This window comes from Myxocyprinus asiaticus, chromosome 22 (genome assembly GCF_019703515.2).
Source record: "Myxocyprinus asiaticus isolate MX2 ecotype Aquarium Trade chromosome 22, UBuf_Myxa_2, whole genome shotgun sequence".
NCBI classification, from domain to species: domain Eukaryota; kingdom Metazoa; phylum Chordata; class Actinopteri; order Cypriniformes; family Catostomidae; genus Myxocyprinus; species Myxocyprinus asiaticus.
In genome coordinates, this window is record NC_059365.1 from 19,141,031 (window position 1) to 19,166,209 (window position 25,179).

At 39.7% G+C, this 25,179-nt stretch overlaps 1 protein-coding gene across 3 annotated transcripts in view; it reads right to left on the bottom strand.

Annotated features, from left to right (window-relative positions):
* Positions 1 to 25,179, bottom strand: part of LOC127413261 (fibroblast growth factor 13) — a 210,151-nt gene that overhangs the window by 95,046 nt on the left and 89,926 nt on the right. For 2 of the 3 annotated variants that reach the window (XM_051650236.1, XM_051650237.1), the window contains exon 3: positions 21,544 to 21,711. The exons of the other annotated variant lie outside the window; for it this stretch is intronic. In XM_051650236.1, coding sequence (XP_051506196.1) covers positions 21,544 to 21,711 — 168 coding nt within the window. The remainder of the gene's footprint in view (positions 1 to 21,543; positions 21,712 to 25,179) is intronic. 3 annotated transcript variants of the gene reach the window in all.

The window sequence follows — 25,179 nt, forward strand, 5'->3', positions numbered from 1 at the left end:
GTCTTCCCCATGATTGTGTAGCCTAGTGAACCAAACTGAGAGACCATTTTGAAGGCTCAGGAAACCTTTTAAGGTGTTTTGAGTTGATTAGCTGATTGGCATGTCACCGTATTCTAATTATTTGAGATAGTGAATTGGTGGGTTTTTGTTAAATGTGAGCCAAAATCATCACAATTAAAAGAACCAAAGACTTAAACTACTTCAGTCTGTGTGCATTGAATTTATTTAATACACGAGTTTCACAATTTGAGTTGAATTACTGAAATAAATGAACTTTTCCACGACATTCTAATTTATTGAGATGCACCTGTATGTAAGAAGAAAACTATTACAGAGTGATACAAGAGGCATGAAACTAGCACAGCAATGTAGGACATCAGTAGCTTGGGACAGCGATCAGTTTAGTGGTCATCGCAAAGAAATATTTGACCACAGAATGTCTCGGTCGACCAGTCATAATCAAGTATTTCAGAGAGCCATGTCCAAATATGAAGTTGAGACTATGCTGAGCTCTAGGGATGACCGAGGTGTAAGTTTAAGCGATTAGGACTTTTCCTCAAGCACTGCATTATGATTTACTTCCTTAATCGGGTGGATTGGGTATCCTTCTGGATCGAAAGCAGCCATTTGATCTCATTTAAAAACATCTGCCACAACAAGCACTCATTGCAGAAGGAGTCAGACTCACGCTGCTATAAAATCAATGAGGCTTAAGTGCAGATCATCACACAAAGCCACAGAGTTATCCAGCATTCGATGCTAATCAGCCGATAAAACATGCGGCCACTGCTAGAGGGATAACATTAATCAGGCCTTTATCAGTGTTAGTGCTCAGATTAGTTCTTGCTAACATCATCAGCCCTGCTTTTTGCATGCGCTGACCTGCAATGAATATGACTCTTGGTTGCTGTGCATAACATCATCCAACGCATCTGTCTAATAGTTGTGACATCCGCTCAGGCAGTTTTGTGTCTGACAGGGAGAAGAAGCGAAAATTGGGGGAAAAGAGAGAGCACACATGCCACACGTTCTTACACCTCTGCCAGACAGTGACTACACAGTGTGCTAAGACACTGACAAGTCAACAGAGAAAAGCCCACAGGGAGTCTCAGAATCTCACTTAAAGAAAGACTACACTATATAGCCAAATGTATGGAGACACTTGAAAACCACACCCATATGTTGTACATTTAATTTCAAAACTATGGGCAGTAATAGGGAGTTGGTTCTCCCCATCAGCTTCCACTCTTCTGGAAAGGCTTTCCACTAGATGTTGGAATATGACTGCAGGGATTTGTTCCCATTCAGACACAAGAGCACCAGTGAGGTAAGGGACTGATGTTGGGCGATGGGCTCGTGATCAGTGTTACAATTAAAACCCAAGGTTTTCAGTACTAGCCGCTTTTCCACTATCGGGCCAGTGCGAGCCAAGGCTATCAACTGGCCAGCTGGGGCAAATAGCCTTGGCCCTCGAGCCGCGAGACCAAAATTCCCATCGTTCACACCGTCGGGCCAATAGCCCCACAGCATTGGCCTTAAAACCGCCCTTAATACGCCACCCTGGTGCCAACATCACATACCCCACCCATTTCACAAGCGAGAGGGAAACTCAAGCTGAGGTATCATGTTATCTAGTTATCTAGAATATCGAGTTTATACTGAATGTAAACATTAGCTAGCTAGCAAGATAAGTTAGCATTGACAACTCACCAACTTTAACAGCTATGGTGTCCCGAGTGGTCTCTCCACTAACAGCGGGACAATGTCCCAACCCTGCATGGAAAGTTCTTTCTTTGGGCATCACTTTGTCCATTGTGCATTTAAACGGATTTGTACTGTGCCCGCATTTTTAAATTTTTCCCGAAACTGTATTGTTGTGCACTGGATATACAAACTGGAGAGTTCGGCAAAACTCCGCCTTTGGCATTGACCCCGCCTCAATCCCCAGTTGGCCTTGTTTGGCCCAAAGGTAATCGGCGGGCCAAAGGCCATTGGCCCAGAGGAGGCACGATGAAGCCCTGGAAGTGACAGTGGGAATGCAACTGGCCCAGGCACACAGTAGCATGCCCTCAATAGGCCCGATAGTGGAAACGTGGCCAGTGGGGTTCAGGTCTGGACATTGTGCAGACCAGTAAAGTTCTTCTACAAACTCAGTAAATTCTACTGTATGAAAGTGCCACATGTAAAGTCACTGAGATCTTGGCATGCTCCATTCTACTAAAAATGTTTGACTAAGGATATTGCATGGCTGTATGCTTGATTTTCTGCACCTGTTAGTAATGAGTGTGTCTGATATAGCCAAAACTGTTAATTAGAAGGGGGTGTCCACAAATTTTTTTAACTCTTCATGTGGGAATTAGTATTAGTCCATTTGTACATGAGCAAGTGTGTTGTGTTGTGTGTTGCTGATGATGATAATGTCACAATATATGTATCTGCCAGATTAATGCAGTTCCTGCGGCAGCAACTGTAGAAGACAAGCACCACCTGTCAACACTTCATTTGAACCATGTTCACACTTTGCATTACTGTGAAAGCATGATCAGGTGTTTCTGATTATGTTCATCCCTATGAGTGTGTGGGTGTGTGTCTATACATATGTACGTTTTGCAAACTCAGCCTCGGGCCTATGTGAGAGTGTTGTCATCACTCAAGGTCTACTGTCAGGCACGTGGCTACTCTCTCCCACGCTCTTGAATCTCTCACCCACAAATCTGATTTGATTCCATGATAACAACTTCCTTTCTGTGCTCATGTGTCCTGCATTCTGATTGAGATGATGCTGTGCGAGTGCAACCAACAAATTTTTTATAAATCGAGATGGAAAATCTCTGTGCTTCACAACAGTCCAGTGTAGGATGGTGAATGAAACAGGGTATAGCAGTGGTTCTCAACTGGTTTTACTTCAGCATCCAGATTTTACATTGGACATTGTACAAACATAGTAAAAAACGTAACCTGTATTTAATGTAGCCTGCCCTGGGTCGCATTTTCTTTTATCTTGCATAGTTTTGTTCATGGTCTTCTAGTATAAGGGCATGAATCAACTGACATTATTTTTGTTGTTGATGTCATACGTTTTGGAGGTCCGGACTTTAAAGCCATTTATGTACTTGCCCTTATACTTACAGTGCAATTCCATATAAGCAAGACCATCAAAAAATCAAAAATCAAAATCACTTTATTGTCACACAGCCATATACACAAGTGCAATGGTGTGTGAAATTCTTGGGTGCAGTTCTGATCAACATAGCAGTCGTGACAGTGATGAGACAGTACCAATTTACAATAACATCAAATTAACACAACACAATTTAAACATCTGATATACACATAATTACACTCAACAATATACAAATAATAACATACACTGTACAGTATACAATACGCACTATATAGATACACATTATTCAATAAAAATAAAAAATAAAAATATATAAAAAAGTATATATAGTATATATAGTATATATAGAATGTACAGTATTGTACTGTATTGACATTCAGCTGTCTGTTGATAGTTGTTAAGAGAGAATATAATATAATAATAACATAATTTATGACAGTCTGGTGTGAGATATAAGAGTAAGGGTAATAAAGTGCAGTGCTGATGTATTTGATCGTGGGAGATCAAGAGTTCAGAAGTCTGATTGCTTGGGGGAAGAAGCTATCATGAAGTCGGCTGGTGCGGGTCCTGATGCTGCGATACCGCCTACCTGATGGTAGCAGTGAGAACAGCCCATGGCTCGGGTGGCTGGAGTCTCTGATGATCCTCCAAGCTTTTTTCACACACCGCCTTGTATATATGTTGTGTCGAAGCTCGCAACGCAGCAGCCATACTCGGCGCCATCTTGAGTCCTTTTAAGTAAAAGTTTTTGCATATCCCAGCCAAGCTGGGGTCAGAGCGCAGGGTCAGCCATGATACGGTGCCCCTGGAGCAGATGGGGTCAAGGGCCTTGCTCAAGGGCCCAACGGTGGCATCGTGGCAGTGTTGGGGCTTGAACCCCTGACCATCTAGTCAGTAACCCAGAGCCTTAATCGCCAAGCCACCACTGCCCCTCAGGCATTTGAGCGAATGGATGGCTCTTTATTACTGTGGTTAGGCCAGTGTAGTCAGTCTTTCTAAAAGTAATATTAATAACAAAAAATAACAGTATTTGTTATGAAAAATAGTAGCCTAAACACATTTAGAAACTTAAACTTGTCTATGCCATGATATCGAGGGAAGCCCGTTTGATACATGTGCTCCTAAAATACAGTAGATTAGAGCAGATCATTGGCGCGAGTGGTTCCGTGATGGCTTGCACCACACTCGTTTTGCAGATGAGAAGCATATTTAGCAGGTATAAAGTGCCAAACGAGATTACAATTTAACTTACCTCAGTGGTTCGGCTGCCGTAAAATGTGTAATGGGTGAGAACCCTGGCATTGTTCTTTTGCTGTTGTCCAGGACCCTATCCAATCAGACCTGTGACCCGCTTTTGGGTTGTGACCCACCAGTTGAGAAACACTGGTGTATTACAGGTCTATTCATCTTTGGAAAGCTCATGGGCAACAAAGCAGGATCCCTTTAGGCTGCACGACAAATCTTTATAGTAATTCTTACATTATATTAGTTACAGTATCACATGTGATACGACCAAAATCTTATATCATAATATGGGTAATGTTATATCACAGTATATATCATGATGTGGTTTTTTATTGCTGGAAACAAAACCCAACATTTTTAACATTTAAAATTACCATGTACCATTATGCCAAAATTGGACATTGCTTGACAACCATTAACAACCTACTGTACAGGTATACCATGCTTACACTGGACATGAGCGGAGCCTTGCAACACTTCAAAAACACATTTGTACTGTTGCACAGTATCAATGTTGGGGAGTAAATGAGCAAATGTAAAGTAGCAATGCTACTACAGTAACTTACCCAATTTTTTTCATTAGTGTGACAGCAGCTCAGCTATTTTCACAAAATTATAGCGATGTAGTGTCAAAAGACGCTATATTTGTCACATTGTATTGCACATGCAGCAATACCGCCGAGTGAGCAAAGGGATTCAAACATGTTCACACCATCCTCTCTCTCTTATATGTAGCATTGGGTGTTTAACTATTTAAGTTAACTGGTTCATTTGGACAGGACACAAAAAACACATTTAAATAAATGATTCATTGATTGATTTATAGTATATGTAGCATTGAGAAGTCCAACTCATTTTATTGAATTGGTTCGTTTGGATGGTTCATGTAAATGAACTAGTTCAAATAAATGATTCACAGATTCACTTGAGGCCTTGTGTAGGTCACTACATCTTCTTTTGTAAAGTGAAATATTTTGTTAATTGCTGCTGTTTATCACTGTTTTCAACTCAGTTATATATAAAAAAGGGTGTTTTCTAGCTTTGTTAATTGTGTAGTACAAATGTATATGTTCAAAGTAATTTGCACCTTAATTGAGACTCAACGTGGTAATATCTTATGTTTATGATTATTGCATTTGTGGTTGCCACAAGTATGACAACATCACACAGGCCCCAAAAAATGGCTTGAGGGCTACAGAAGTGCTGATCTAAAGGATGCTGACAAGCATGCTTTCTCTGCAAATTTGCTGTTGTTCAGAACTCATGTTGAGACTGATAGCTGGGTCTGCTGATTTTCTGTCAAAAGCCAACTAAACATAACCAGTTCGATAAATATTTCAGATGACATCTACTGTCCATGGAGACAACATGTGGTTTAGAATAGTATGTCAGTATCCTTCTAGAACACATGTACTAGATATGCAATACAATGGTCTCCTTTTATCCTATTTTCCCTGCATCTACCCTGAGTGTGTGTCCCAGAACAGTGTCTTAGCCCCTCTTTCCACTCACTTTAGGATTAGCTATAAATAGCTGCTGCAACTGCTCGCCCTAAGTGTTTGAACACAGAATCTCATCCATTCTGTAAAATATATAACTGGCCCATTGAGGGAGGTTATTGCTTAAACCTACAGCAGTGCAGACACTACAGCGCAGAGAGCCAAAGGCACTATTTTCAGAAAGCTCCGCTTGTCAAAAACAGACTAGATTTATCTTTAGACTGAAAATAGGCTATATATTCTGTCTGACAGAATATCTGAACCACAAAATTGATGAAAAGTTTCTTTGTACAAAAATGAGGACAGTGCAACCACCTCATCACCTCAAAATTAGATCATACCTGGTAAGAAGCACTTCCTGTCACAACAGAGACTTAAAGAGATGGAAATAGATTTCAAAAGAATACATCAAACACCTCTATATCAAAAACTTTACAGATTTAAGTGTAATACATATACATCTTGGATCACACAATATAAGCTGTTACACATTCATGAGTGCATGAGTGAAGCTCTTTTTTTTTTTTTTGTGCTAAACAACACAAGTTCTCATGTAAGCATGCAAGCTACTAAAAACAAGTTTCTTTCATAGTGCTCATGAATGCACAATGGACATCAAGATTTTCATGGAAAAATCACTTGCAGGCAATTTCTCACAAAAACCTATGGTACGCCCACAAAAGACTTGGAATATGAATCACGAGTTGCATGAACTAGTTTTATGATACTTTTGGGTATGTTTAAATCTATAAAGTAAGTCACTATCAACTGCCAATATATTAAAAGGACCAATATATTCATTAATTCATCTCCTTTTGTGTCATACGTGTTTGGAGTGACATGAGCAAATTATGACAGAATTAAGAGAATAATTTAAAGACAAAACAACCCTGTCTCTGGTTATATTCCTATCTATATACTGGTATGCTGGTGAGTGAGAAAAAGAGTGTCTTGCTGGCAGACATTAATCCTGTCTCTTCCATCCAGCCTAACACTAGATCCTTCACCAGGGCAGGCAGCTGAGATGATGCTCCAAATTGGGTGTCTGTGTAAATCAGTGCCAACAAGGCCTTAGCCTGTCAGCCTACATGAACCCCTGTGGGAGGAGACGTTCTGGAGTCTTGTGTTATTGTCCTGTGAGAAAGGACCATCACATAATGGGGGCATGGAGTTCAAGTATCATCACTGTTTACATTTTAACTCAGGATTCATATTCTGCCCATCTTTACAACTGTGACAGACAGGGAACGAAAATTTCCAGCCCTTCCCTTGTAAACATTTCAACAAAAATGGGGGCATCATCCAGCTGTAAAGTGGCACAGTTTAGACAAGAGCACAAATTACTTTTAAATGGAGCAGTAGAGTACTCGGCTATTGATCTCCACTTTGACAGTGTAGAATATTTCCACTCAATGTGACTCAATGTCACTGGATAAGGCAATGTTACAGAATCCCAGAGCAGTAGTTAAAGGTGTTTGTGAAGAAAAACATCACTATTACTATTATTCATACTTATTCTTTCAGACAAAACTTCAGCCTTTAACTTGTCCACACAGCTTGTGCTTGTGACATGGGACATGAATGATACTTCATATAACATGGCCTGTTAAGAAAAGGTGTGCATGTTTTTTATTAAGAGATCAACCTTACAATTTTTTAGCCTGATCTCATGAAAATTATTTGACTGGTCACATTTTTACAAAATATTATAACGTGGTTCCTTAGACGTTCCACAGCAGTTACAAAGAGAAATTTACACTGCGTGGCACTAAAAGCAAGTTACATATTCTCCCAAACAGATAAGGTTTTTGAGGTTAATGCTCTTTGGAGTTTTACATCAACAAAACCTATCTCCCTACCCTTAACCTAACCGACAGTGTCATAAAAAGCAAATACGACATGAAAAATGCAATTGCTGAAGCCACCACGTCAATCTGAGGTGCTTCTATGAGACTTTCATCTCATGTGTCGACTCGCATGCTCTTCAGGACTCTGGTCCTTTGCATCGCAAGAGCAGTGCTCTATCATTACCCCTGTGAATGATTTGAACAAGCATGTAAATATGATTGCTTATGAAATGCAAATATTAAAAAGTCATGTACTTAAAAGTGTACACATTATCAAAATAAATTCTTAGAGACATAGGGTTATGCTCTTTGTACTCAGGCGGCTGGCCAATAAGAAACCATTTAGCAAGCCTAAACCAACACTTTAGCAACCACAAAAAACATCCTAGCAACACTCAAGCAACCATTCAGAACACCCAAACAACTGCCCTAGCAACCAATCATAACACAATAGCAACTGCCTAGTGACCCCTTAACAATCATCTAGAGCACCGTAACACTAACAATCACTCAGAACACCCTCACAATTACCCAGTGCTGTAGTACTCGAGTCCTGGACTCAGAATCGAGTCGCAATATTGATGACTCGTGATTTGTTTCGGACTTGAACACTAATGACTCGGACTTGGACTCGAGCATTGGGTGCATTCTGACTTGGAGGAGAGGACTGGTTAAGTCCTCTCAAAACTTTACCTCAGCAGAAAACTTACCTGCACAAGTTAGTCTAGAACACAAAGGATTTTTCAGAATCTATTTGGAAGTACATATGTAGAAAATACAAAAATATGTGGAACAATATCATAAATCATTATTACGAGTTATAATTATAACGGGAACATAAGATCATGTTGACTTATGTTCATGCGTTTGACAGGTGCAGTTTACATAAAGACGGAGACTGGCTGTGTGATGCGAATTTATAACAAATGTAGGATAAAACAGTAAGTAATCCCATTGTTAAATCTTTCCATCCATCCATCCATGACAATGCCTGAATTATAATGAATTTTGACAATATAGCACTAGAGGACAATACCAGATAAAAAACAAAATAAACTTCAAATAAATGGCAAGAAGGCACTGTTGTTTACAGTGGAAAGTTATTTTTCTGACATCTAATTTTTTATTTCCTTGATTATTGTATAGGCCTATATACAACATTGAGATAGATAGATAGATAGATAGATAGATAGATAGATAGAATTTTATTAAGTTCTTAAGTAATTATTCAAGACAAAGAAACAGTTAGTACTAAAATAAGAACAAAGAAATAAATGAAGAAAACTGTGCTTAAAGTTTCTAAAAGCAATGTCAAACATTCAAGAAACATTAAGAAAAAAAAACCTACAGCGAATGTATTGTTATTGTGTGTATGGTTTCTTGGACAATACACTTTGAAAGGCTGAATGTGTGTGTGTGTGCCAATAAGTTTAAAATGGCAACAGAATTGTGATTTTTTGCCTGTTTTATGACATAGACAAGGACTCGTAACTCGGACTTGTATGCAGTTATTAGCGACTCGACTTGGACTCGACTCGGACACAATATTGGTGACTTGGACTTGGACTTGACTCAAGATCTAGTGACTTCAACACTGCAATCACCTAACAACCACCCAAACATCGTGGTGGGGAATTTGACACAGACAAGCATCACTCACATTTTCTTCACCTATCTTTATGAAATTGTTCAGTGAGAGTCTGGAGGGGAGAAGTTACCTACACCTCTTAGTTCATCTCACCAGGAGAGCGAGGGATTGAAGAGGTGTGAAACTGGTTGATGAACGAGGAGAATAGGTGAGAGCATGTGGGGAGATGACTCATGACTGCCCGTCAAAACAGGCATCAGGAATACACTGGTGTGGGCGGATGGAAAAGACAGAGTGAGTGTGTGTTTGTGTGCATTTTGAAGGGAAAGAGGGGGAGTTAACCAGGCTTAAATGCTGGCAGTGTGCCAATCCTCCCATTCACACATTTTGCTGTTCTTTATTAAACACTCACAAAAAATTCATATTTTGGTTTAAATTTCCAAAATTTAAACCTTATCTTATAGGGCCTATTAGACTATGAAACACAATCTTATTAGAGTTAATAAATAATACAATAATACAAAACACAAACAAGGCAGTCTATAGGAAGAGATGTGAACCAGTCCAGTGGAGTCTTAATGTGAGGCTGTCAGATTTGAGGGATGATCTCTCTTGTTAGAGTCTAGTTCCTGAGGGGAGACTGCAGTTTCTGGTGGTTGACAATGTATGATGTGTGTATTTGTACAGTAGACTGTCACCATGAGGCTTGTAAACCTAGTAAAATCGCTGACTGCATATCTCAGCCTAGCATAAACAGATATTAATGCAGTTTACACTTCAGCTAATGTACACATATCCAGAGAGCAGTGTGTCAACCACCATCACTGAAAATGGCTTATAAATCTGATCTGAAACTGCTTTTTAAGTGAAAATCTGGCACAGTGTAGCTGTTTTGGACTGAATAAAATAAAATGAAGTCAGGTGAAAATTGTAACCTGTGAGTCATGTTGGCAGAGATTTTACAGGTTTTATATCTTCACTCTATGTGAGCAACAGTAGGTCTGGAAGGCTGTGTGCAGGAGTGTGTAACAGAAAAGAGCTGCACTTGGTCTGCTGTGTAAAAAGCAGACACTTAAAAATCCACAGGAAATGCTGGTGATGGTGGTGGCCTAAGGGTTCAGGAATGCACCGAGGTGTAGATTGATCCAGGAACAGGACAGTTCTAACATCACAATCTTGTTTATTACAGTGCACCATTAGATAATTTGGCTCCAGAGTGACTGTCTCTCCAATTAGTTTTCTGTGAGTCACTTGAAAAGTTACTCTATTGATTGTATGTATATTTTCAAGGGTGGAGGTCAACTAAAAGTTAAGTACCTGGTCTGCAAGTGCAAAGGTTGCAGATTTGGTCCAAAGTAAACTGAATCCAAAAACTTGGATTGGAATCCAAGAAAGATCCAAGAACTTAGGGGTCAAATATATGGACCATATGGACTGTCTCTTTTAGTATATTTAAAACTGCTGTGTGTAATTTCTGCACCACTAGCGGCACCAAATAGAATTTCAATAATAATTAATGACAAATAATAATTTCAAACATGTTTCTCAAACACATGTGCATTCCATTGTGCAGCAAACATACAGTCCCATCCCAAACTCAAGCCATTGGTTGAGCCAATGTTGCTATATTGGACAAGTCAAACAAACAGGGCTGCGTTTCCCAAAGAATTGCAAGCTTAAGTTGATCATAGAGACCATTGGCGCCAATGGCTTCTACGATCTACTTAGGCTTACAATGCTTTTGGGAAATGCAGCCCTGAGCAATGTTGAAAGTGCCACAGAGCCACAAAGTCCCACAAAGCTTATTTAAAGTTGTCTATGTGACTAGACTGGAATCCTCTGATGTAGTTGAGGAAGGAACATGCTGATGCCATTATTCCACCAAGAACCAAAGGTAGCCACAGAAAACCCAGTATGGTACAGTAAGAGGATAGCATGGCTCTGTGGAACCCTCTATCAAAGTGGTGGCATTTCCAGGCACTAAAACAGTCTCATGTAGGCAGAAATAAGGCTGGCCATGTGTCCTGGAGTGAGATCAACCACTTTCATAGAGTGGGTGCTGCTTGAATAACCCACCAGATCAGCTGCACTTCTTCTGCTATTTTTAAGCACTCAACTTTTACATATCTATGGGGACCACATCCAAGTAACAAACACAACTCTGCTGTCTCACTTAAGGCTGTGCATTCAGAAAATTTTCAGACCCCTTCATTCTTTTCACATTTTGTTATGTTGCAGACTTATGCTAAAATGCTTAAAATAATTTATTTTTCACATCAATCTACACTCTATACCCCATAATGACATAGCAAATACTAGACTTTTGATTACTTTGCAAAGTTATTAAAAAGAAAAACCCGGGGAGTCAAGTGACGCCATGCGAGGATCGGACGTGTGAACGGCGAGCTCTGTGTACTTTGCTAGTTTTATTACTTTTTATGATATAAACCGGTGAGATTTGATACATTCTGTTCCATAACTGTTCTCGGAGGACAATATGTCAAAGAATTCAAAATTCTCTGGCTCTGGAGACGTTAAGAAACATTTACGTGCTCGGGCTGACACCCCTGAGAAGGCTGCGGACGAGGGAGTCCATTTGGTCGGAGAGTTTCGGGAAATGCGACGGAGATGCTGAACATGTCGGCAATGCTGACGAAGGTTGTTGCTGACTTGGAGGATCTTGCTGCTGATCACTGCCATGGAGCCGAAATTTACTTATGTGGTCACAAGAGTAGGGGATGTCGAGAAACGGATAGATTATCTGGAGTCATCGGAGAGGGAATTATCTGCTAATCCACTAGCAACCAAGGTGGATTAGGTCTTTCTGAGTCTGTTCGACATAGCAGGCCATAAGCTGGAAATCGAGAGAGCTCACAGGGTACTGGCTCGGCGATCCGCTGAGGGAGACATGCCCCCGATCAATTCTGGCCAAATTTCTAAGATCATCCGATAAAGATCTTGTGTTACGTGAGGTGAGGAGTAAAGGAAGGCTTTCTTGGAAGAACCACAGCATTTTCTTGTTCCCAGACTTTGCAAACTCGACAAGAGAGAAACGTGATCGATTCAAGGAATGCAAAATATTTGCACTGATATTTGCACTGATATTCCTGGCCAAATTGAGAATATATGCTAAGGATGGCCGTAAAACATTCACATGGCCACAGCAAGCGATGTCCTTCATTTTTTCAGCTTAGGAACATTGCCAAACTGAAATCGGTCCTAGCTTTTAAGGATCTTGAAAAAGTTATTCATGCTTTTGTGTCGTCACGATTGGATTATTGTAATGCACTGTATCTGGGGGTCTGTCAGTCCTCTTTGTCACGACTGCAGTTGGTACAAAATGCTGCAGCAAGGCTGCTAACTAATACCAGAAAGAGAGATCATATTACACCGATCTTAGCCTCTCTTCAATGGCCGCCCATTAAACAGAGAGTAGAATTTAAGGTTCTGATGTATGTGTTTAAAGCATTACATGGTATGGCCCCAGATTATATATCGAAAATGATTAACACTTACTCTTCCGTGAGACCTCTTAGATCTAATAAGCAATTGATGCCTAATATTCCATGGACATGAAAACATATTTATTTTGATAGAATATTATTAGCTAGACAGCAGAGTATGGCCTTTTCTATGTGTATGGTGTGAATTGATTGTTTGTTGTACTGTGTTTTTATTATGTATATTATGTTTATTATGTGTTTATTGATGCATTGTTTTATTAGTATGTTTGATTACGTTTTTAACAGTACAGCACTTTGGTATGACTTTGTAGTCTTTAAAGTGCTTTATAAATAAAATTGTATTGTATTGTCAATGGAGAGAGTGGGTCGTGTTGTGGTGCTCACGTTGCGGCCGGGTGGACAGACTCACTGAACATTCGCTTGACTGTTTGCGCACTCTTTTTGTGCTGGTTCCGCCTAGCGGCTGGAGTTTATTTTGTAGAGCAACACACCTTCAGGATGGTTTTGTGGATGAATCTACATGTTCTTTGTGCTTATTTCACCTAACGGCTGGAGTTTATTTTGTGGAGTATTTCTGGCAAAGTCATTGGAGTGAGTAAGTTATTTGCTTACACTCATGTTGCAGCCGAGTGGCCTGGCTCACTGAACATCCGTTTGACAATTTGAGGAACCTGCATGTTTTTTTTGTGCTGGTGCCGCCTATCGGATGGAGTTTATTTTATAGAGTATTTCTTGCAAAGTCATTGGAGTGAGTAAGTAATTTGCTTGTACTCATGTTGCAGCTGAATGGACCGGCTCACTGAACATTAATTTGACTGTCTGAAGAATCTGCGCACTCTTTTGTGCTGGTTCCGCCTAGCAGCTGGAGTTTATTTTATAGAATAATACACCTTTAGGACAGTTTTATAGATGAAGCTACACACTCTTTGTGTTTATTCTGCCTATTGTCTGGAGTTTGTTTTATAGATAATTTTTTGCTGTGTAATTCTGTCTCACCAAATTTGTATAGAATCACCGGACTTGAGCAACCGAAAGGGAAGCTGAAAAATTTGGAAAGATATGGGATGGGCATTTTTTTTAAAGTGCTGGCTCGAGTAAGAGCAGGGGAGTCATTACACTGATAATTAAACATCTACAATTAAAATGTCTCAAACAGAGTAAAGATAAATTAGGAAGAGTCATTATCGTTTTAGCTGAAACAAAGTCTTATTTTGGCAAATATTTATGCACCTAACGTTTATCATTAGGGCTTTTTTATAGATCTTGAAGGGATGCTGCAAGCTGCTGGCACCCCTCATGATATAATATTGGGAGGAGATTTTAATCTTTTGATGGACTCAGTTCTTCATCACAGTGAAGCAAAAGTGTGCAAGCCCCCTAGAGCAACAGTGACGAATCACAGGATATGTAAAAATCTTGGTCTTACAGATATTTGGAGACGTCTGAACCCATCTGGTAGGGACTATACATTTTTTTCTTCAGTCCATAAGATTTACTCTAGAATAGATTGTTTTTTATATATATATACAGGTGCATCTCAATAAATTAGAATGTCGTGGAAAAGTTCATTTATTTCAGTAATTCAACTCAAATTGTGAAACTCGTGTATTAAATAAATTCAGTGCATACAGACTGCAGTAGTTTAAGTCTTTGGTTCTTTTAATTGTGATGATTTTGGCTCACATTTAACAAAAACCCACCAATTCACTATCTCAACAAATTAGAATACATCATAAGACCAATAAAAAAAACATTTTTAGTGAATTGTTGGCCTTCTGGAAAGTATGTTCATTTACTGTATATGTACTCAATACTTGGTAGGGGCTCCTTTTGCTTTAATTACTGCCTCAATTCGACGTGGCATGGAGGTGATCAGTTTGTGGCACTGCTGAGGTGGTATGGAAGCCCAGGTTTCTTTGACAGTGGCCTTCAGCTCATCTGCATTTTTTGGTCTCTTGTTTCTCATTTTCCTCTTGACAATACCCCTTAGATTCTCTATGGGGTTCAGGTCTGGTGAGTTTACTGGCCAGTCAAGCACACCAACTCCATGGTCATTTAACCAACTTTTGGTGCTTTTGGCAGTGTGGGCAGGTGCCAAATCCTGCTGGAAAATGAAATCAGCATCTTTAAAAAGCTGGTCAGCAGAAGGAAGCATGAAGTGCTCCAAAATGTCTTGGTAAATGGGTGCAGTGACTTTGGTTTTCAAAAAACACAATGGACCAACACCAGCAGATGACATTGCACCCCAAATCATCACAGACTGTGGAAACTTAACACTGGACTTCAAGCAACTTGGGCTATGAGCTTCTCCACCCTTCCTCCAGACTCTAGGACCTTGGTTTCCAAATGAAATACAAAACTTGCTCTCATCTGAAAAGAGGACTTTGGAACACTGGGCAACAGTCCAGTTCTTCTTCTCCTTAGCCCAGGTAAGACGCCTCTGACGTTGTCTGTGGTTCAGGAGTGGCTTAACAAGAGGAATATGACAACTGTAGCCAAATTCCTTGACACGTCTGTGTGTGGTGGCTCTTGATGCCTTGACCCCAGCCTCAGTCCATTCCTTGTGAAGTTCACCCAAATTCTTGAATCGATTTTGCTTGACAATCATAAGGCTGCGGTTCTCTCGGTTGGTTGTGCATCTTTTACTTCCACACTTTTTCCTTCCACTCAACTTTCTGTTAACATGCTTGGATACAGCACTCTGTGAACAGCCAGCTTCTTTGGCAATGAATGTTTGTGGCTTACCCTCCTTGTGAAGGGTGTCAATGATTGTCTTCTGGACAACTGTCAGATCAGCAGTCTTCCCCATGATTGTGTAGCCTAGTGAACCAACCTGAGAGACCATTTTGAAGGCTCAGGAAACCTTTGCAGGTGTTTTGAGTTGATTAGCTGATTGGCATGTCACCATATTCTAATTTTTTGAGATAGTGAATTGGTGGGTTTTTGTTAAATGTGAGCCAAAATCATCACAATTAAAAGAACCATAGACTTAAACTACTTCAGTCTGTGTGCACTGAATTTATTTAATACACAAGTTTCACAATTTGAGTTGAATTACTGAAATAAATGAACTTTTCCATGACATTCTAATTTATTGAGATGCACCTGTGTATATATATATATATATGAGGTTATCAGCCGACTTCCTTTTCTTTGGCTTTCTATCTTGTTTCTGAACAGCAAACTTAATAGAGCAAATCTGTGATTTGGCGACTAAAAACAGCCATTTGGCTCCTTGGCGACTAAAAACAGCAATTTGGCTCCTAAATGTTTCAGTTTTGGAGCCAATGGCTCCTAAGTAATTTTTTTAGTCTGGAGCCCTGTCTGTATTTTGCTGCATTCAGCTTTCTTTCAACGCTGACCAGTCCCCCAGTGCCTGCAGCTGAAAAACACCCCCACAGCATTATGCCACCATGCTTCACCGTTGGGATGGTATTGCGTAGGTGATGAGCGGGCCTGGTTTCCTCCAGACATAATGCTTGGAATTGAGGCCAAACAGTTCAATCTTCATTTCATCAGACCAGAAAATCTTGTTTCTCACAGACTGAGAGTCCTTTAGGTGCTTTTTAATATGTCTTGCACTGAGGAAAAGCTTCAGTCTGGCCACACTGCCATGAAACCCAGATCGGAGGAGTGTTGCAGTGATGGTTGTCCTTCTGCAAGTTTCTCCCATCTCCATACATAAGCTCTGGAGCTCAACCAGAGTGACCATCGAGTTCTTGGTCACCTCTCTTACCAAGGCACTTCTCCCCCCATTGCTCAGTTTGGCCGGGTAGCCAGCTCTAGGAAGAATCCTGTTTGTTCCAAACTTCTTCCATTTAAGAATTATGGAGGCCACTGTGCTCTTGGGAACCTTCAATGCAGCCTACATTTTTTGTAGCCTTCCCCAGATCTGTGCCTCGACACAATCCTGTCTCTGAGCTCTGCAGGCAGTTCCTTTGACCTCATGGCTTGGTTTTTGCTCTGATATGCATTTTCATCTGAGACCTTGTATAGACAGATTTGTGGCTTCCCAAATCATGTCCAATCAATTTAATTTGCCACAGGTGGATTCCAATCAAAGTGTAGAAACTTCTCAATGATGATCCAGAGAAATGGAATGCACCTGAGCTAAATTTCAAGTGTCATAGCAAAAGGTCTGAATACTTATGTCAATGTGGTATTTACATTTTTTTCTTTTTAATAAATTTGTAAAGTTATAAAAAATCAGGGATTTGTTTTGTCATTATGGGGTATGGAGTGTTGATTGATGTGAAAAAAAAATTATTTCAATCATTTTAGAGCTTTCCCCTGTTATAAATATAAATTACACTCTAAAAACGCTCTTGACTCTTTCACCTTCCATTGAAATAAAGTGCACTGGAGAGGGTATATCTGTGCCTCCTTTCATCTGATGTGACATTCCCAATGCTTCACCTATCTGAATTCACATCCATTATCATAAGCATGACTTATTCATGCTTTCGTTATTTAAGCAACCATTTGCATAAATAGCTTAAACCTGATCCTGTGAGTGTGATGCAACAGAGATGAGAAAACAAACAAACAAAAAAAGCCATTGTCAGTCCAGTTAGTAGTGTTAACAGTGTTGAGTCACACGGTTTGAGAGGAGCAGCTGAAATGAAAGGTGGGGGTCAGCTGTAACATCATTTCAGAGTTTATCACTAATGCTGTTTATACAGGTGTGAGAGTGGGTAAAGGTGCTAAGTGCTTTATTGATACACATGGCTTGTGAAATGAACAAGCAAGCCATAATTTAAAATTCTGCTAATATGGACGTGGCCCTGATTTTTACCTTTTAAAACAGCATTATGGTGATCTGTTTGCTGGGAATATGCTCAGTGATACAAAAGGTATCAATCAACACCAAGTAGGAAGTCTGGACTGTTTAATGGTGAGTTATAGTCATATAGACTAAGACGTGCAATGGGCAGTCTTTGGTAGGGCTGTACAGAAAGTCCAACTTGTTCTCATTTATTGATTAAAAATGAAAAAGAAACAGGCCTCAGGGATACATTCCATGAGAATGACAAAGACAAATCGAGCAAAAGAAATAGAGATTAGCTAGGCATGAGCACAGATAGAAATCAGGCAGATACTGAGTGGGGGTATTTTGAGATGTTAAGAGAGAGAAAGAGAGATGAAGGATGTTGAGGGCAAGAAGCGTAACAGAACAGGATAGAGAAGAGAAGTTATGAGGACAGCGAGAGAGGGGAGAGGTTGTGGGTCCAGTGAGCCTGATGCTGATGGACTTGTGGGGGTATACAGGGATTTGGATTATAGACTCCACTGCTGACCTGAGCCTCTATTGTGTGTGCGAGTGTGTGTGTGTGTGTGTGTGTGTGTGTGCAGTTGTATGTGTCCTGATTATGATCAGGCAGGGTGATTTTAAGAATCAGCAACAGATGTTTTGCTTGCGGAAACAGCACCTACAACTATTGCTCCCTCCATCACAGAAACATGTTCAATCTCATTGTGTCTCTGTAATAAACTGATGTCAGCTCAGCCCAGCACATAGGTCTGCTAGACTGTGGTTCAGATGTCCATCCCAAAAATGAAAATTATGTCATTATTTACTCGCCCTCATGTTGTTTTAAACCCATATATAAAAAATAATAAAAACTTAAAAAGGACAATAAAAGTAGTCCATATGACTCATGTGCTATATATCAAGTGTTCTGAAGCCACATGATAGCTTTGTGTTAGGAACAGACAGCTGTTCACTAAAAATCTTTCCCTCAGCTGCAGCTGTCAAATCTCACTTACAATCGGATGCATTTAAAAATGATGCATGAATACATGTCATGCCAGGTTTGACGTCAATGATGTCAAACACCAGTCGTTCTCGTTCAAAGTTTGAATATGCAAAAGCGTGAATGAGATTTTAACAATGTCAGAGGATAATGAATTACATTTCAGTTTGTTCCTCACAAAAATCTACTCGTATTGCTTCAGAAGTCAAATGGACTTTTGGTTGTTATGGTGCCTTTGTCATTTTTGAAGCTTGACAGCGTCAATCCTCATTTAATTTCACTGCATGAAAATTCTTCTACATGTCTTTTTGATGGTCCATAGAGACATCCATATAGGTTTAAAACAACATGAGGATGAGTAAAGAATTTAAATTATTGGGTGAACTAATGCTTTAACCCTTGATGGCACACTTATGAACACGTTTCAAAAGAAACTCATGACTCCCTTTGCAATTTTAGTCACATACAAGCAGAGCTTCAGTTAGACTAAATAATATATCTGTAGTTCTCTAGTCTCTCTCCTTATCAGCCATGCCCTCCTTCTCTCTTTTCATACAGTAATTGTCCTGTTGTTTGCAACTTGATCCAGACTGATGAAATTTACCCTCAATGTTCTGCACAAACACTGTGAGAAAACGGACATGGAAGCTTTTCTTTGGCCTGACTTACTCTCCTTCCTCGCAGACTCTCTACAACTCTATACCGCACTGAAATGAGGTAGTAATGACCGTAAATATAAACCATTACTGAATAATTGATTAGGCACACGTTTGTCAGCAGCAAAGGCATTGTATCTATGACAACTAAATTATCCATTAATCTAGAGCTGCATTCCAGTGATTTGTGAACAATTAATGTGTCATCATGTGTTATTCTGCATGAACATGTTTGAGTTGTTTAACTATTTATTTAGGATTAAGGTGACTGCTGATGGCTTACCCAGTGATCTGACAGTCTGAAAAGAAAAATACTTTTACAATCACATCTACAATACTTTTAGAGAATCGTAGCACTCTACAGGTTTCTAAAATACCTGCATACCTGCATAAAGACAATACAGTACCCAGTAACATGCAGGACCCCATAACAATCCAGCACTTTTGCCATCTGTGCACATGACCATTAGCAGACATCAGCAATCTCATGCATCTGTAAACACCTGAGGATGGAAGAGATGTGGAAAGAAAGAAAAAGAGATAGAGGGTCCTAACCTTTTTGAGAGCAGATACACTTTCATTTAGGCTACTAAAGCCTTCTTCGCTTTGTGAAAATGCTTTCTCCCTGAAGTGGTCTGTAGTAGGGCTGAGTGATTTGGACAAAAAAAGTCTAATTGTGATTATTTTGAAAAATATTGCGATTGAGATTTGAACTGTGATATGATTAACATATGATATGATTTGGTTTCCTTTTGACCAAAATTAAGTAATGGGCAAACATGCTCTACTGCAAATAGAAATAATAATAATAATAACAATGATAATATTTTTCTATATTTTTATTTCAGATGTGCATGACTTCCTTCTGCTGAACACAAACAGAAGAAAGAAAGTCATACACATCTGGGATGGCATTAGGGTGAGTAAATGATGAGAGAATTTTCACTGGGTGACCTATCTCTTTAAGCCTTTATTTTGGCAAATTATTTTATTTTGGCAGAACCACTCAAGGAAGACGTTTCTGTTTGTAGTAGAGTTGGCAATGCCTTTTAATGCAAAGAAATGCTCCTTCCACTCTTCTGTCAAAAAAACACCCATTGTTATGATGTTACTTAAGATTTGGATAGTAACTTTTAGCGGCAACGCATATTTGGAATTACACAAAGGTGCAGTTAGTGAATCTAGAGCACTGTAAATAAAATGCTCTCAGATCATTAGCCTCATGCATGCTTTGAGTATGTGTAAATATGGTACATAGAATAGAGCTGTGCACTTACAGTGAGCAGTGCATGCAGACCACGTCATATCACGAATTTCGATTTTATTTCGATTAATCGTTCAGTCATCTGTAGTCCAAAAGAGGGAGGAGCTTATGGGGAGAGGGTGGAGTCTGCAACTACATACAAGACTAAAGGCATGGTTTTGAATTATCATCTTCACCACTCACTAACTTTTTATAGAAGGGTTATTGGTAAATTGCGGGGTTAAAGTATAAACTTTATCTATCAAGGGTTTGGGTGAAGGAGAATGAAAACATAAAACAAAACAAAAAAATTTTTGGAGCTGGAGACTTTTGGCTGCATATCTAAGATGAAGGCAGTGAGACCTACCCTCAATAGTTTAGAATAAAAATACAATCCTCAAAGATGGAAAACAAAGACAAAATTATGAAAATTATATCGTCATTTATTCACCCTCATGTTGTTCCAAACCTGTATGTTTACACATGAGTTGACTGAGGCTTACAACATCTCCTTTTGTATTCTGCAGGAGAAAGAACCTCATAAAGGTGTGAAACAACATGAGGGTGAGTACATAATGACATAATTTTTTGGGTAAACCACTTTAACCTGCTTCTGTCTGCTGTTGTACAAACAGGATAATTTGAGAGTCACAATCATTCCTAAATACGGTTGTCAACCCGAAACAGTGTGTGAACATAGCCATTGTGTAACGTCAGCTAGAATCTGTGGTCACGCAGTTACATCATCAGTGCTCTGTGGTCCTGTGGCAATTATTGGTGAATACAGATCAAAAGGACCATGACCACAGGCCTGCTTTCAGTGCACACACACACACACACACACACACACACAGACACACACACACACACACACACACACACACACACGCAAACACAGAGCAGAAGGAGAATGTGTCTTTGGGACATTCAACATCACAGGCTTCAAGCAGTTTAGAAACACACACACACACACACACACACACACACAAACAAACAAACAAACAGAAAATGTACAAGCAAAAAACAAAACAAATCAAAAAGAGTTCAAATGAAACATAAATTTATGGAAAAGACATAGAAGCATCAGTAAAGTAAAGAGAAACATGAATGTGATGCACACAAACCTTCGGGATCTGAGTGCTCTTTGAGGACGACTTGCTTCAGTGGGCAGCAGAAGATTTCATGACACTTAGCACGAAAGGGGGAGCCTTTACCCCTTATATCCGCAGAATGGATGGAATCCTGCCGCAACATAATGTACTCCTGGGTACCTGGGACAGCGTCATCCTGGACTGCGGTCGGGCCATAACAAAATGAATGCAGGGTTAGAAAGGGAGAGAGCGCTCAAAGCAACAGAACTAATCAAACACAATGAGAGAAATATGCAAAGTAAAGAGACATAATAAGCAACAACAGTAACAAGGTTAGCAGAACACTTCTAATAGCTAGTTATTCAGAGGAAAGAAAGAGAAGGAGAGAGGGTAAGCGAGAGACAGAAGAGATATGGACAGAAAAAAACAAAGCTTAAAACACATCACAAATGGTTGAAACAATATGGCAGCAGTTAGTTAAGCACTGGGAACTGGGATAAGCTGGAAAAGTCAGAGCAGGTCTCTTTTGGCTCTTAAAAAAATTAAATTCAATATTTTAAAGGGAAATGACAAGGATCATGTGTGTGTGTGTTTATGGACAAAGCTCCCATGCAAACTTGCTGCAATGGATCAAGACACAGTATCAAGAGAATACTGCTGAATTTTTTTCTCATTTCAGTACTAGAGAAAGTCATTCCTGTGAATGCATGCATCATCTTCCAGCACTGGCATCTTCTGCATCTCACATGCATAGAGAAAGCAGCTCAAACTGTATAATGGGCATCACTTGCGTGCAACATGCACATATGAACAGCTGCCATTGTTCCGTAACTGATCATGTAACAATAGAACTAAACATCACTAAATTACGCATGATTAAACAATTTATATGATCTCTTTCTATAATTCCTGCCCTGTATTTATGATATATTTATTTGGTTGATGGCATACAGTTGTCCTCTGTGGACAGTAATCAAAGACTCTGTAAAACTTAATGGACTATGTCTGTTGTGAGCACAAAGACTAAGGTGATCATGGCCCATGTTGAGCCAATGTTGCTGTGCTGGGCTGTTTGGGATGGTCAAACAAACAGAGCAATGTTTTGAAAGTGCCAAGAGCCACAGCGATTACACTTTTGGGGGAAATCAACCTTCGGATGACTTATCAAAACTTGTCTATCCACATTAAGAATGTGGGAGAGAGTTTTTGTTGTTTTTTGTACTTTTTTTTCTTTCTTTTTTTTTCACATGGAAAACAATTACTGTACACACTTAGCCTAAGGGATGTCTCCCTTATAATAAACAATGGCTATTTCACCTTGACCTCTGAATCTCTCAAGGCCTAAGTGCAGGCTAATGCTCACTGTATTAGTTCAAGCACATACTGTGAGAGGTTAATAGAGGGCTCAATTCCTGGACTACTTTTCCCTGAGATAAAATGTATTAATAAATCTTTTGGCTTCTGTTTTATAGCATCTCTTTTTTTCCATCGTCATGATTCGAGGCCAAACACTACTCCTGCCAAAGTGTTTAACAGCTGTGGTATTAAAACTCTCTTCCTCTTCACTTGCCCGCTTTCTCTCACTCTCTTTCTTTCTTTCTCTCTCCTTTCTCTCAGACATTTATTAAAGACAAAATAACATGAATGGTGGTTAAGAAAAGACTTTTCATCTTCCCCTGGTATGGTCTGAACTGGTAGGTTTAAGGGCACATACAGACACACTTTGGGACCAATTTGGTTCAGTATGAAGTGCTGGTGCTTTGACAGCCACCTTCTATTTAAAGCCGTGGCATGTACTATACTGGAGGTTGAAATCTGACTCAGATTTTCTTCTGGGGAAGGAAGTTAGCTATGTAGCCAACTCATGAGAATATGCTGACTTTGAGATTGTAGACATGAGTTTACAAAATAGTTACCTATCCTTGTTATTCAGTATAAAAAAAAATAATTATTATTTTTAAAGAATTTATATTTAAAAACAAATACAAAACGGCATATATACACTGAATCAACATTTAACATATTATAATCATATATAATCAAAACATCTCTCTCCCCAGCACCTCCCCGAGAGTCCCCCAAAAACACCAAGTAATTACCCCACTTCCTATCGAACAAATTCTGAACCCCCAGCCTTCTGCTTGACATTCCTTCATAAGCAGCCACTCTCCCCATCTCCGTACACCACTCTGGAAATGAGGGTGCCCTATCTGACATCCATCCCCTTAAAAAAAATTGCCTGCCCACCATAATGCTGGTCAGAACCCAGTTTTTTATGTGTTTATCCCCAAAATTTATGACCACCCCATTGCCCAAAATACAAAGTCTGGGGCAGAGTGAAATTCGAGTGCCTAAAACAACACAAAAACTCTGAACTTTCGACCAAAATTCCTGAATCTTAACACACCCCTAAAAAGCATGGGTTGTGTCTCCGTCTTCTGACTGGCATCGCCAGCAGGTGGGTGTATCTTTAAGACCAAGCCTATACAATCTAGAGGGGGTCCAATAGAATCTATGTAAAATCTTAAATTGCATAAAGCGCACCCTTGCATCTCTAGATGCAGACTTTACATTTTTTAGAATCCTAGCCCAGACTCCCTCCTCCAATACTAAGTTTAATTCTTTCTCCCATAATCTCTTCATAAAAGTTGAAGCTCCGTCCCCCAGACTCCGAATTAGCAGGGAGTAATACACTGATGCCTCATGACCTTTTCCGGATCTCAGCACTCCGCTTTCATATAGGTCACCAAGTGTATTAACCCCCCCACCCCTCAAAATTTTAAATAAACATTTAACATTTCATACTGAGTGCAAATGCGAGATAACGGGGTGTAATTTAACTTTTCCGACTAGTTTGATAAGCTGTGCAATGGCAAAATAGGGGCAAGAACTTCCTGTTCAATACAAAACCAGGGAGGGGCTCTCTCAGGTGGAAGCGACCCTTTGGGTAGGCCTAGCCCACCATTGTCAATCGGTCTATGTAACTTATTAAAATGTAATCTAGGATGCTTACCACTCCAAATGAAGGACTTCGCTATGCTATCAAATTGCTTGAAGTAAGAGAGGGTGACATCTACAGGGAGAGATTGTAACAGGTAGTTAAATTTTGGAATAAAATTCATTTTAATAACATTCACCTTCCCAATCATAGATAAATGTAATGAAGCCCACCTGCCCACATCGCTCGAAAACCTTTTTATTAAGGGGTCAAAATTAACACTAACTAAATCAGACAAATTTGCTGGGAATAAAATGGCCAAATACTCAATGCCTGTTTAGGCCACTGGAAGGCGCCCAGCTGGAAAGCCGTTACTGGGCAGTATGCTGTCAGAGCCAAAGCTTCAGATTTAGACCAATTGACTCTGTATCCCGAGAATTTAGAAAAGGAATTAATAATTCTGTGGAGGCAAGGCATAGATCTAGTAGGGTCGGAGACGAATAATAAAATATCATCTGCGTAGAGCAAAAGCTTATGCGCCACACCTCCCGCCATCAACCCTGGAAAATCATCCTCCTTTCTTATCGTGGCTGCTAATGGTTCCAGGGCAAGACAGAACAATAATAGGGAAAGACGGCAACCCCGCCGGGTGCCCCTATCCAGAGTAAAATAATCTGAAATTAATCCATTTGTTTGTACCGCTGCTACTGGGTGTCTATATAGTAACTTGA